Genomic DNA, 14,369 nt, shown 5'->3' on the forward strand with positions numbered 1-14,369 from the left:
AAAATGAATGATTTCGCTGAATAGGCCACCCCCTCTCGACCTCTAAAAACAGTATCACAAATACTAGCAAATTATAACGAATTTCATTATAGAACCCACTTCCTTCCACTCCAGAAGTGTGCACACTTACCAGAATGTTGAAGGATCGGGTCTCCTTCGACCTCTAAACATCCCAACACACACACACACAGGTGCAAGGACACTTACTGGCAGGATATGGTCAAACTTTTTGAGCGTGGCTTCCCCGCAGTCCCAGAACTGTAGCTTGAAGATAACTGCTCTCTCACTGTCTCTCAGCTTCACCGGCCAGAACACTGTTGTAGTCTGAATCCCTGGAAGTGCAACCAAAGGTGTTATCACTGACAGCCAACATCCTCAACTGAGTCGGTTTCTCTCATACAGAGACCATCACGTTCCCACACTATGCTGCTCAAAATGTTTATCATTATGAGTTGCCAATGGTCACAAAGTATCATATGCAATTTAATGGCGGCTGACTTTAAAATGTTAAGACTCAAGGAAAAGCTGTAACAGCCAATTTAACATATTTACAAACATCAAAAAAAGAAAATGAATGAATAGTAACAAATATGCTCTGGCCTTGTATTGAACATACACAAGTTTAAAAGTATGTATTTATGTGGCAGGCGTTTTCCACTTGGAACAAACTATCACCCCGTGCTGACCAAGTTTAAGTAAAAAAATTATCTCACAGGTAAAAGATCATAAGGAGCTTGCCTTCTGGTCACGCTGCACAAGGAAATCGAATAATTTTAAATTCACAATATCCACTACTGATGCAGCTTCATGATTAACAATTCTGTGGGCAGTGAATATAGAAATTATGCCAACAGCGGACTGAGCAATCATATAATAAAAATCCTATGTGAAAGAACTTCAGCAAGTGATAATGTGACAGGCAGCCAAAGATGAAGAAAGAGCTTATATCTTTGAATATGCACAGCAGTTTAAAAAAGCATTAATTTAGGTGTTACTATTCCAAGAGAAAAGGAATCAATAAAAGTTGGTACTGTGAGTTTAGCAGTAGCAACCACTGTTTTTATAGTATTTGGACACTCGAGGCTCTGCCATTCAGCCTTTTTCCATTGCCAACTCCTTAGAGAGAAATTGTGAGCACATGTTTTATCTGTAATACCCACAAACACCCAATATGAAAAATTACATCAAAGATAGTTAGGCAAGAGCTTGCCAAGAAGGTGGACCTTGGAAATGTAGGGGACTTGCTATCAGACAGTTTAAGAGAATGAATGAAGTGCAAAGAACACTGGAAAACATGGAGGAGAGCTCAGAGCTCAATCAACACTACATACTACAGACACATGAGTTTGGTAAAGCAGAGAATAGTAGGAGAAAGCAGCGAGGACACAGGTCAAAATACGTTTTCACAGAAAGTTCATTACGAGAAACCATAAAGAGAATCATTAATACAAACATGTGATATTCAGCAAGTGCCTTCGCAAACAATGGGATTGTTAAAAATGATGGAGAAGAAATGCAATCATAAGTTGGAAAAATATTAGCTAATCGGATGGATTAATAATTACTATAGTGTAATGTCAACATAAAAGCATCATATTACTTTACAAGAAAAGAAGAGGGATGGTCATGTCATCCTTCGAATAGCACTGCATGCATCATTTTTAATTGTGGATTTTATCTTTACATTCAAGTACAACTAATCAGATCAGAGGAAATGAATGAAGCAGCAACACAAAACAATGTTGCTCTTTAAGACCAATCTCTGTATCAAGACATAATACACATGTACCTCTGAAAAGCGTTTGCACCTAGGTACCATGCACAGTTAGAAAATACAGTATGCCCCTTCCATTGAGTTTATACATTGCATGTTCCCTTCTTGTTCCAACCAATGTTTCATGGACCTTAAAAATGCCAATTTCACTCTCGCAGGCCACATATCTAACACCACAAACCAGTATGGACTGCTTTCCTCCTTTTACAAGTGCCTTAAAGTCTGGCCTCTGCCACCAAGAGCATCTGCGGTCTCTCCCAGTCAAACAACATTGCCTGCCTCAACAATCTGTCCGATTATGGTATTGTATTGTATTATAGCATTTATAAAGCACTTACTACTCCTACGTGGGGTGCCCTAGCGCTTGCCTACATGGGTTGCACGTTGCACTGTGTAGGATGTGCAGCTGAAGGGTTGCCTTTGTTTTGATCCTATGTGGGAAGTGTTTCCATGTAGTGCGTGAAGACCATGCACAATGATCAGTCATCTTATTATGGGATGCAGCATGTAGCAGTGTGGTGAATGATACAGTGTGAGAGACATACGTACAGTTTTACGGTTTTCAATATGTCAGCAGCTTTGAACAGCTCTGCAGGTCCCTTTATGGTATTTCTTATGATATAATCTGTTTAGCTGGTTACTGCCGTGGATTGTCTAATCTGAGGGTTTGTGTATAGTGCTGGTCCTGAGTTGGTATAATTGAAGGGAGACAGAAGTGGGGATATCTATAGAGACATGCGTTTTTATTATCAACCCATATCGGAGTGTCTTTGTGAGCTGTAAAGAAGCAGTCGGATTGTATACATATTTGGGACCTGCAGTGGTGGACTACATTAAATCCCTGCAAATTGTCCTGCAATGTGTGACAGAACTCTTCATTTATTCCATGCCTGTTCATTTGGTGGTTTGGTTTTTGGCTGTACAGTGCTGGTGATGGATAATCCTCATAGCAGATATGTTGTATGTGAATTTAAAAGGTACAAGTTATAATTTGCTGCTGACCCCTGCATGTCATGATGTTAGTACTATGGTGAACCATAACTGTTATATATGCATGTACATAACTATATAATGGTACGGAGAACCTCACGTCAGCCCTTCTTAGCTTACCTGCATATCAAGTTGTTTCTAATTCGTGGGTTGTACAATGAGGATTGTGCTCGAGGGTGCAGCTGTTTTCTGGGCTTTGTTACCGGGGTGGGGGTGGTGCAGTTATTTTTTTTTTTTTATTTTTTTTTTTTAAATCCTCATTTGCCTGATCCTCCTCTTATTCAGCCTCCAACTGCCAGGCACTTGTTAACTCAGAGTGCGAGCCTCCCACTGCACCTGAAAATGCTGTTGGTTACCCTCGGTAGGAGATGGCCTGAAGAGAGGACGGGGTGTGACTCCAACCTTGGTGTTACGCCAGTTGAACTAGCCTTGGAGCCAAATGGAGGGGGCCTAGTTCTTGGAGTTACTAAGGCATAATCATTGGACCGGGAAAAAAAAAACCCCGGTTATTGCTTCCACTGAACCAAATAGTTCCAAAACGCCCGGTTACGTGAGCCACCTGATCTCAACATGTCAGTTTTAGAGGTTGAATACAAAGATGTAAACCAGTTTGCGTGTGTTGGTGGTGTTTTTTCAATCCAAACCTTGCATATCTCTCTTCTTGCAAGTAATATTGCATAAAACATAAATGTCCTTGCATGGCCCTTTATACTGTTGTCCCATCCAAAAATAATCAGGGAGAGTGTTAGAGAAATCGAGATATTAAGAATCGAATCCAGGGTCGCTTTTACCTCGTCCCAGAACTGCAATAGATTAGGGCAATCTATAAACATGTGAGTATCTGAAGCTGCGATATAATTGCATTTATTGCATTTTTTTCCCTGGAACGAATTTAGACAGTTTTAGAGGGGTAAAATAGGCTCGATGGATCGTAAAGAAGTGGTTACGCCTGAGCCATGCTGGTTTAACACACTTATATAGCAGGGTGCAGGATTTCTGCCAAATTTCGATACTCTGGTCTCCAAGTTCTATGCCCCATAGCTTTTCCGGGAGGATAAAATCTCCATCTATCTCTTCTAACAGGCTCCAGTACCACTGCGAGACTTCTTTACCCCCTCCTACCAATTTCTCTTCTGTGGTGCTGCACTTCCCAAATGTTACCCCTGACCTGTTCATTGCTTTAAACCAACTGTTTAGTTGTAAAAATTTAAACCCGGAAAACTCTGAGCCCAGTTGGTCCTGTAACTCCTCCCAAGGCCTCAATGATTCGCCTGCCAACAGGTCTCCCCATGTTACTATTCCTCCTTCTCTCAGCGGAATTGCCAGCCTGTCTTCCAGACAAAGTGGCAAACCTGGAGATTCCCAAATGGGTGCAAAGTTAGAATAATATGGCAATCCTAGTTTCCTCCTTATATGTAACCAGGTCTTCGCTTGGGACATAAGAATTTTTAATTTAACTTTTTTGAAGTATTTCTGGTCGCCGTATTTGAACATATAGCCATTAGTTGGTAAACCGGCTCCGGTCAACATCGCGTTAAACATCAGACCTATAGATGTATTAGTTGGGACTTTTAAGAGCATTCTTGAGTGAGACAGTTGGAATGCCCACGCATAATACTGCAAATCAGGCAGAGACAATCCCCCCTTTTCCCTCCTCCTTCTCAGTTTCTTCCATGCCACTCTTGCCGATTTGTAACACCATACAAAAGAATTAAGCTCTCTTTGGCATTTCTCCAAGGCCGCGTTATCAAACGCGAGAGGGATAGTGCTAAAAATAAAAGTGAATTTAGGAAGAATGGACATCTTCACCAGACTTATCCTGCCGAGGGCAGTCAGTGGGAGACTAGACCAAGATTTTAAGAGTTTCTTGCTTTCATTAGAGACTCTCGCGAGATTAACTTGGATGATTTTGTCGATGTCATGAACTATCCGAATACCCAGATATCTCATCGAGTTGGTTACGGTTAACTGTAAGTCAGGGATGTTCCAAGCCATGATGTCGGTTTTACTTGGGTTGATCTCATAGCCCGAGATACGGCCAAACTCTATGGCTCTCCTTATTACCTCTGGGAATGTTGTCTCTGGATCGGAAATGTAAAGATTATGATATCGTCTGCATAAAGAGCTACCCGCTTTTCCCACTCTCCAAACCTAAAAGATGGAATGAGTACATTTCGTCTTAAGACTTCTGCAAACGGTTCAATGTACAAATTGAAGAGGGGGGGGAAAGCGGCAGCCCTGCCTAGTGCCTCTCGAAATCCCCAATGCCTCAGACAGTGTACCATTTATTAGGAGCCGGGCTGATGGTGAGTTGTACATAAGTTTGATAGTACGACAGAATCTCTCCCCGAAGTTGAATTTCTTCAACATGTCATTGAGGTATTTCCAATTTACCCTATCAAAGGCTTTAGCCGCGTCTAAGGTGAGTGTTGCCAGCGGGAGGGAGAAGGCTGAGGCGATGTCTATTGCCCACACGAGGTCGTACGTTAGATCAGAGAGCTGGCGGCCTTTCATAAATCCCTTCTGATCCTGGTGAATTATTTCCCCCACTACTGAGCCCACTCTAGACGCTAAGATGGAAGTGAAGATCTTATAATCACTGTTCAATAGAGATATTGGGCGATATGACCCACATAAAGTTGGGTCTTTGCCAGATTTGGGAATCAATACTATGGTAGCCTCACTCCATGACCGAGGAGGCTCAAAACCCTCCCTCAAGATGTCGTTGAAGAGGACCGTTAAAGTAGGGGCAATTTCGTCAACCAAGACACGATATAATTCCCCGGGAAGTCCATCCGGACCTGCAGCTTTACCATGTTTGAGTGACAGAATGACCCTCCTTACTTCTATTTCAGAGATATCCATCTCAATCCCATCACGTTGTATGGGTGACAGGGATGGTAAAGGATTCTGGTTTAACCATATATCTCTTAACAGTTGGTTATAAGGGATATCTTCCCTGTATATTTCCTCAAAGAATTCCTTAAAGGCGATGCTAATTTCTTGATTTGATGTTCTAAGATCATTTTCGCCTACAACCTTTATCCCTCTAATATGACTTTTGGCCTGATCTGCTTTAACCCTCCATGCCAAAATCTTGCCCGCTGTTTCCCCGAATTCAAAATTTGAAATTTTGCTAGCCTCCCACCTCTTAGTCACTCTCTCTTGTAGTATATTATCCAACTGATTTCTCAGATCAGAGAGATTATTTTGATCTTGTATTGACCCAGGTGATGCCACCAGTCTCTGCTCGGTTTTCTCTAATTCCATTTCGAGAGTTTGAATTTTCGATAGATAGACTTTCCTCAAATAGGAGGCTCTATTTGTGGTACAACCTCTCAGGTAGGCTTTTAAAGCTTCCCAGACTGTAACAAGAGAGGCTGAACATAAGTTTGTTTCAAGGAATGAGCTTGTTTCTGTCTTTAAATATGTCACTTCCTTCGATTCCAATAAAATGGTGCGGTCGAATGACCAAGAGGGATGTTTAACTTGAGCTGGGAGTTTTAAAATAAATACAAGTGCTGAATGATCAGATAAGTGGGAGGGCAGATACTTAATGCTGGATATAGAGTTTTGAAGGCTATAACTGAACAAGGCAAAGTCGATTCTTGAGGTATGTTTATATTTTAGGTTCCTAAAAGATACCCCTTGCTTAGAACCCGCCCTTTCTCTCCATAGATCGGCCAGCCCTATTTGCTCCATAATCCCTTTGAGAGACTGCCTGGCTTTGGATGGAGGATGATTTTTATGCCTACCATGATAGGTGGATTTATCTAGTTTAGGGTTCAATATAACATTGAAGTCCCCTGACCATATTATAGGTTCCGAGGTAGTGATTAAGTTGTTCCTGACTGTTTCTAAAAAGGATGGGTCGTCTATGTTGGGACCATAGTAGCCGACTAGATTACACACCCACCCATCAATAGACAACTTAACTAAAAGCCATCTTCCACTGTTGTCCTTGTTGAAGTTAAGGATCTGCACCTTTGCAGCTTTTTTACAAATTAAGAGGATTCCTCTTATATTGGCATTATGATCAGTACTGATGAATTTGTCAATCCACTTCTGTTTTTTCAGTATCTCGGTGGCCTCACTTTTTAGAAGATGTGATTCTTGGATGACAATGATCTGCGCTGGGGAATCTCGTAGATATTGTAAAATACGTTCTCTTCTCCCTCGCACGCGCAGACCATTGACATTCCAAGATAAAAATTGGATTGAGGTCATTTGTCACAACCCTCCCTAGCGTTTAACTCTCTATTATCGGCGTTAAAGTTATTGCCTTTTTGAGCTTAGTTTATCTTGCCTGTGGCAATTGATTTATTTATTAAAGAGCCTAGTCTTCGAGGACCTGACTTCTGAGGATTATTTTGAATTTTTATTCCCCCCCTCCACCAACTTCCAGATCCCGAAGAATATACCTGTCTATTTTCCTGTACAGGGCCTTATATCTAGTGCTTCATTTTTTTTCTCTTTTTATTATGTTTATTCATGTGGTTTTTTTTCTTTCCTTTTCTTTCCCTTTTCCCCTTTATGTGTTTATTTATTTGTTTATTTACTTATTTGCTTTTTACTTTTTTATTTTTAATGTGGTAGAAAAGTGCCCATATCTGTGTATTCTTCCTTCCTTCCTTCCTAAAAACTTCCTGTAGCCCTTATAAACCCTTATAAGCCCTTCTAAGCCTAAGTGTTGCCCCTTTATGATTCAACTGGTACTAGTGCAACGCATTAGAGAAAAGGGGCTTACTGGTTTTGGTCACAGTTTACCCTGAGAGTGGTTACGGATAGTTTCCAAGAGTTCATCCGCCTCGTAGGAGGATCTAACATTATGCATCTTGTTGTTATACATGACACGTAAGAACGCCGGGAACCTCATTTGAACTGTTGCGCCAGCCGCTCTGAATTTATCCATCTTTTGGCCCAGCTCCCACTGCCTGTCAAGCGTGGTCTTGGACAGATCAGAGCGGACTTCGAAAGGGAAGTCAGGACCTTTTACAGTTTTAAGATTGAGTGCCACATTCAGAATTTTCTCCTTCAAGGCGTAAGTCAGAAAATTTATAAGAACTTTCCTGGGTTTAGTTCTGCCAGAGTTTAATCGGAAAGGGTCTCTATGGATTCTCTGTATATCTTTGTCCAACTCCTCTACTGTCTCCTCGAGGTTTAGGGATTCCTTCAGGAGGTTAACTATAAAACCTTTGAGATCTCCACCTTCCTTTCCCTCCGGGATTTTCAAGAGGCGCAAGTTGTTCCTGCGTGAATAATTCCAGTCTATCTTTCATTGCGTCCCCTTCTCTCTGTAGAGTATGAATCTTAGACTCAGCTGCATCTAAATTAGCTTTCATTACTCCTGCTGAGCTCTCAAGTGCCTATGTTCTTTCTCCCAGGCCATCTAATTTGCGCTCTAGTGCTTCACATGATGCCCGAATATCATTCTGGTTAGCTTTAGAGACCAGAAAGTCGTTGCGGATCTCAACTCTCATCGAGGCAATCGAGGCCACCAGAGCCTCCAGCGCAGACTCGGTGTTAGTTACATTAGTAGGGCTGTCTCGTTCTTCTTCCTGAACTGTTAAGCTTCGTAAGTCGCCTGTAAGGATCGAAGCTTGCCCCTCTCCGTCATTTTCCAGAGTATTCACTAGTGTCTTAGATGGCGACAGGGACAGTGGATTAGCCATTACAGTGACTAAAGTGGGTGTACCAGAGATTTCCAGGGCTCCAGTGGGGCTATAGATGTTCGGCTCAGTGTTGTTAACAGGCAGAATACCAGAAGGGGTACCTATACCGACATTCTCGAGACTCTCAATCGGATTATTAAAAGGTACCAAGTCTAGTACCTGAGGTAGTACTTTGAAAAAAGAGCGCAGAGAGGGAGTTACTTTCCCAGCGTTACAAGGAGAGCTCAAAGCTTTCAAGCCCCCCTGAGGACCAGAATTACTGTGTTTTTTATTTCTTTTCCCTTTGGGTTTTGGCTTGGATCTCTGATTTGGCTTCTCCTTCCCCCTTGCTAAACCCTTGGGAGTAGAAATTAAGGGCTCAGTTGCTGTCCAAATGGATGCAGAGGGGTCGATTGCTGCCGCTGCTCCTAAAACAGGGGATTCTGGGATTTGTAGTAGCCTTTTGCTGACCCCTTGTATCCTCTCCAGGTTCCCTACTACCAAGCTAAAGTTTTTGGCACTGCCCCCTCTCTGGGAGATTTCCTTGTCTATCTTGTCTTTCTCGCCCCTCTGATTCACAAGAGCCCCCAGGCAAACATTGACCCCCTCCCAACTCCTTTCTCCAATTACTGGGACTGAGTCTCCTCCAGTCGTTGCCTCCTGTTCCCGTCTAGTTTGAGCAGGGGAAATAAATTCACCACCTTGTTTCTGCAGTAGTAGCTGGACCTCCGCCCCCCCTTGAGCCTGCACAGCCCAGCCTACCGCTCTGCTGCCCCCTCGCCGAGCGCCCCCGGCGTAGCTCCACGGCTGCCCTGTGCCACAGGCACCGGAGGGGCGGAGAGCTGCTGGGTGGAGGAGATCGTAAAGCGTAACACATCCGAGAGGTGAAGGAACGCCAAGCAGCCAAGCCACCACTGGTCCCCGCAGGCTCCAGACAGACGAGCAGGCAAACGCTCCGGAGACGTGACGCCCACAGCACACAGCACCGTGTCTATACGTCCGGACCCCCAGCAGGTGAGAACAGCGTGATTTCTGTCACATCAGGGCCTCGGGAAGAGACAGGACGAGGATGAGCAGCTCCGTGGTGCGGAGCTCGGCGTTCAGCGCGCGCACCGCACTAGCCTGCGGCCGCCATGTTCTCCGAGCTCAGGGGTGGTGCAGTTATGTAGGGAACAGCCATGTTTTCAACTATCTACTGAAGTGTATATGCTCCTGTGTGCTTCTAATGTTGGCTCGTTGTGAGTTTCAGAGCTTGTCAGCTTGTACTGAGAAAGCAGTGCCTCCTACAGATGTCTTATGGTAAGGTAAGGTGATGAGTGGTGCAAGCCTGGAGTGTAATGTTTTATTTGGTGTGTATTGCTGATATTTATCCTGTAGGTAGAATGGTCCTTTTCCTTAGGTGGCTCTGTGGCTGATGCAGAGTTCCTTGAACATTGCTAATCTCGCTGTAGGAAGCCAGTGGAGCCACTGCAGGACTGAAGCCATGAGTTCTCTTGGGCAAAGGCAGAGACGTAGCCTTGCAGCAGTATTTTGCATGATTATATTTGGCATATGATGACTGCGGGTGCACCAATGTACAGGTTATTGGCACAGTCAGGCTTGGAGATTACAAGTGTGAGGATGGCTTGCAGACTATATTGGTATGCAAGGTATGGGAAGATGCAAAGTAGTGTTTGCATCATGAACCAGGCACTGTCTGTTACATTAATATACACTATTAAAAATATATATATAAAGACTAGGTCTGAATCCATATTTAATCCTAGGTTTCTAACTTCTATTTATATTGTGTGTGTGGGGGGGAGGGGTCACGTTCCTTAGGTCATATGGTGGTAGGCTGGTACTTTTGCCATTGTCCGCAAGACATAATTTCTGCAGTTGCAGTATTGCGCTTTAGATGCTTTTTCCTCCTCCAAATGTTTATTGCATGGAGGCAGTAATCAAGTTGTGAATTGTAGAGGTCTTTGGGGCTATCTGTTTTAAAATGATTTAAGTGTCATCTGCATAGTTGTAACAGGTGAGGTTGTATAATTTGAGCAGATTTGGTAGAGTTGTAGCGTAGATATTAAAGAATACAGAGGATACACCGGATCCCTGAGGAGCGCCACCGTGTTGTGTGTGAGGTGGTAGGTAGTCAACACTTTGTGAGTTAAGAAGCAATTTGATATAGCACCTGCACTGCAAGGAAGCCCTTTACAAGAAACGTAAACAACACAACTAACAAGATCACATTGAGAAGCTTAATAATATCCATAACATTAGCAGCATTTGGAGCATAATAATCAATGTGTAAGTCATGTTAATCAACAAGGAGCCAACTTGGAGCAACTGGAATGGGTAAGAGTCACATAAAAGTAATCACCTGTGGTCTCGTGATGAACAACAGGCACCTCCAAGCCAGCAAGCTTAGCTACCATGGCAGTCTTCCCGACGCTGCTTTTCCCAGAGACAAAAATCTTATAGCTAGCAGTGTCAGCAGCTACTTGTGGGGGAAGCACTGGCCTCTCAATCAGTCCTGCATGAAGAAGACAGCAGAGAAATTAGAAAAAACGGCAGAACAGCAGTCGAGGCAACACATGAAAAACAAGTAACTGGGGCACTGCAGAAAATCTGAGCTGTGGATCATGGCACTGAGCAGGGCTTAATTGGGGGAATTCACTAACATACTACTCTTCAACATAGAGTTTTTTACTTACTTAGACATCAAAGTCTTTAAACTTCAACCACCACATACATTGCTGACCAATTGCACTTTAACGTAGTCTGAAACATTCTTTCACCACTGGCTCCAGACACTCCTGTATCTCTATGTCCCTTATCACTGCCCTTCTACACTTCAATGAAGTCTCATGCAATCCTTCCATACTGGTTTCATAATACTGGTGTTGCAAGAGTTTCTTTTAGTATGCATTTCACACAGTTTCACCCATGGTTCTCAATGCCACAAATAATTCCCTACATGTGAATAGTGTGTGTAACAATAATCACCCACGCTTTCCCTTGAAGCAAATCTTAAAATTAGCTTTTCCGAATGGGAAGGAAGAAACGCGAAGACAAACAGAATTCCATGTTGCCATCACAAGGCACCGGGCGTCCCCGAATCAATTGACTTCGAATTGACACTCAATCGTGATATTGAGAGAGATATGTGATATTGAGAGAGATATGGCAAGAGTATTTATTAAAATAAAACATAAATGCTTAATTTGCACTAGCAGAACTATTAATATTCTGACTTCAAAGATCAAAACACTTGAACATCCCAAAACAGTAAAACAACCAAAATACCTATGAATTGTCTCCGGACACCATAGACTCTCTTCCCACTCATTTGCAGATGTGAGGGATCTTGTAGCACATCTCCACAAGATGAACCAGAAGCATTATGGCCTTACTGTCTTTATCCCTTCTGCTGGGAATTTAAACTCAAACATCTAACATGATGGTGGAAACATCCTGATGAAACTAAGAGGGTTTGGCAAAAATCAGATTTGGCAAGGGGTGGGTCCATCAGCAGCTCTTGATGACAATAATCTACTGGTGAATCCCTACAGCCTACAAGGAGAACATGCGTATCCGATGGTCAGGAGGCACACATCTCATTTGCACAATATAGCCTCCTCCCTGCCCACCTTCTACAGAGGCCTGCTCTGGTTGATATATGCAAAGTAATGAAAGACATAAGCTTAAAGGACATATAATGCTAGCCTAAGGGGTGATGCTGGAGTACTATACTTCTTAACCTATAAATTAAAGGTAATAAAAGTCTAGTCCAATGAATTGTAAACCAGAAAATCACGTTTGTGAAAGACAACCCACTTGCATGCTCACTTGAATACTATTTTATAATGAAAAAATAAAACAAGTAAAGCTAATAGGTTACGCCTATAAGATTTATTGGCTTGGCTAATGTTTTTTTAGCCATGTTGACCAGCATGGCTACAAAACAAAAATGTTAAAAGATGGGACCACTGCTGCTTTTGAAGAAGAGTCCATGCATTCAATACTCATGGATGTGTCTACAAAACGACAGATATTACTGGCTCATCAATAAATTAAAAAAAAAATAACAAGGAAGTGCTGTTTTAGCATGTAGCCCGAAAGGCATTTAAAAAAGATAATGGATAAGTGGGTTGCGGGAGAGAGTTGGGAAGCGGGGGTGATGCAATACAGGGAAAGAAGCAACACTGTAGGTGGGGGGAGAACAAGGCGAGCGTGGGAGAAGCAACAATGGGGAGTGTATGCCAGGGAAAAGGTTATTTACAAGGGTAGAGACTACCCCAGACAGTTGGAAAAATGTGGGTGGGCTGGTACAAAGAGGATAAAGGATAACAGAGGAGAGTGCATGAGTTACAGAGATGGGAAGAACATGAGATGTGTGGCTGCAATGGACTACCCTGAGGATACAAACTTGCTGTTTCCCAAAGACATTTTTCAGTACTACTGCAGGACTAGAATACAGAGGTGCCACTGGGGGAGGAGGTGGGGTGAAGGGGGTTGGGGAAGGATGGATGTTATAATTATGAAGCTTACTTTGGCTAATGTTTGTTTATTGTAAATAAACTAAATAATGCTAATTTAAAAAAAACTATGGAGAGAGAACATGGGTGAAAGAGAGCACGGTTGAGTGCTGAGGGCCTCTTATGGAGTGAGGGGGCAGAAGGACATGGGTGCAGGTGTGAGAAAGAAGCACTCGGGCAAGAGAGAGTGGGGAAAAGAAAAGCACATGTGGAAAACAGCTGAAAAACACATGCACTTTCATGGAATGCTTAAACAAAAAGAAAAAAATAGTTCCATAAACGCAAGCTTTGATGCCAGACGGTCAAAGAGATGGTATGTTCCATGGAAGGGTCAAACACAAATTGGACAAGCTGAAACAAGAAAAAGACATCCAATATGAAGATAGCAACTAAGCATGATAGCACAGCCAACCAAGTTAAGCAATGGACGGGCAGCAACCATTATATGTTCTTCTTAAGCCCACAATATGTCTTTTGCAACCAGACAGCTTACACTGACTGGCAGACTCCACCAAAAAGCTGCCAGTCTCTAACCACTATGGCACTGGATGCAAAAGAGCCAGGCTAGAGTATAGTTTACATATGCAGTGCACAAAACATATTACAAAACAATAACAGAATGTTTCTATAAATATGCTGCATAACCCGCATATGGATTCCAAACTATTACATTTGTATATAATGAAAATACTGTAGATGGGCTTTTGTTAAATTACAAAAGGGCAAATAATTTAATTGAAAGGGTGGGGGCTTCAAGTTTTTTTAGCAGAACTAAGTGCCAAACACAGACTGGAAACAGTGAAAAATTACCCTAAAAAATACATGAATAAAAAGTGGTGCAGGACGAGGGCAGTACATGTCTTTTATATGGCTGGTAAAATTAAATAGACAGTATAAGTACATATTGCGTATTTGGTGATGTTTGCCTATGGCGCAAACACACACATGTCCACATATCGAAATATTAGAAATTAAGTTGTGCAAGCCAAACCCAGGATCCTGTATCTTAAACATGCTTCCATGGGACTCAATTCTGGAGCACATACCACTCAGGAGGTGAACTAGGAAATGCTGAGGCAGATACCAGTCAAACACTCCTGAACAACCGGATGCTACTTCTAAGCTTTCATTCCCACGTGCCTCATCATTTCTGCTTGTAAGCAAGTGTACCAGTTCCACATGCCAGGCTCACGTACCCTTCACATTACTCCTATGGATTTTGTCCTCATAACACTCTTACATCCTTCAGTATATCCCTAACCAGTGCCTGTCTCTTCTCTACCACACTCCGATGGATTCCTTCCACACCCCATGACTTCCTATCACTGGCTTAGAAGTAGCAACGAACAAACTCCATACATATTCACACTTTTCGGTGCTCTTTTATTTATCAAATGAGTTGCTTCATTCAGCTTAGTATCATCTAAATCATTC

The 14,369-nt window shown here is 42.6% G+C and overlaps 1 protein-coding gene across 2 annotated transcripts in view; it reads right to left on the bottom strand.

The window, feature by feature from the left end:
• Positions 1-14,369, bottom strand: part of CPLANE2 (ciliogenesis and planar polarity effector complex subunit 2) — a 137,629-nt gene that overhangs the window by 7,302 nt on the left and 115,958 nt on the right. For both annotated transcript variants that reach the window (XM_078642840.1, XM_078642839.1), the window contains exons 3-4: positions 10,778-10,930; positions 208-332 (exon numbers count right to left, since the gene is read on the bottom strand). In XM_078642840.1, coding sequence (XP_078498966.1) covers positions 208-332; positions 10,778-10,930 — 278 coding nt within the window. The remainder of the gene's footprint in view (positions 1-207; positions 333-10,777; positions 10,931-14,369) is intronic.

The sequence above is a fragment of the Lissotriton helveticus genome, chromosome 5_1 (genome assembly GCF_964261635.1).
Source record: "Lissotriton helveticus chromosome 5_1, aLisHel1.1, whole genome shotgun sequence".
Taxonomy (NCBI): Eukaryota; Metazoa; Chordata; class Amphibia; order Caudata; family Salamandridae; genus Lissotriton; species Lissotriton helveticus.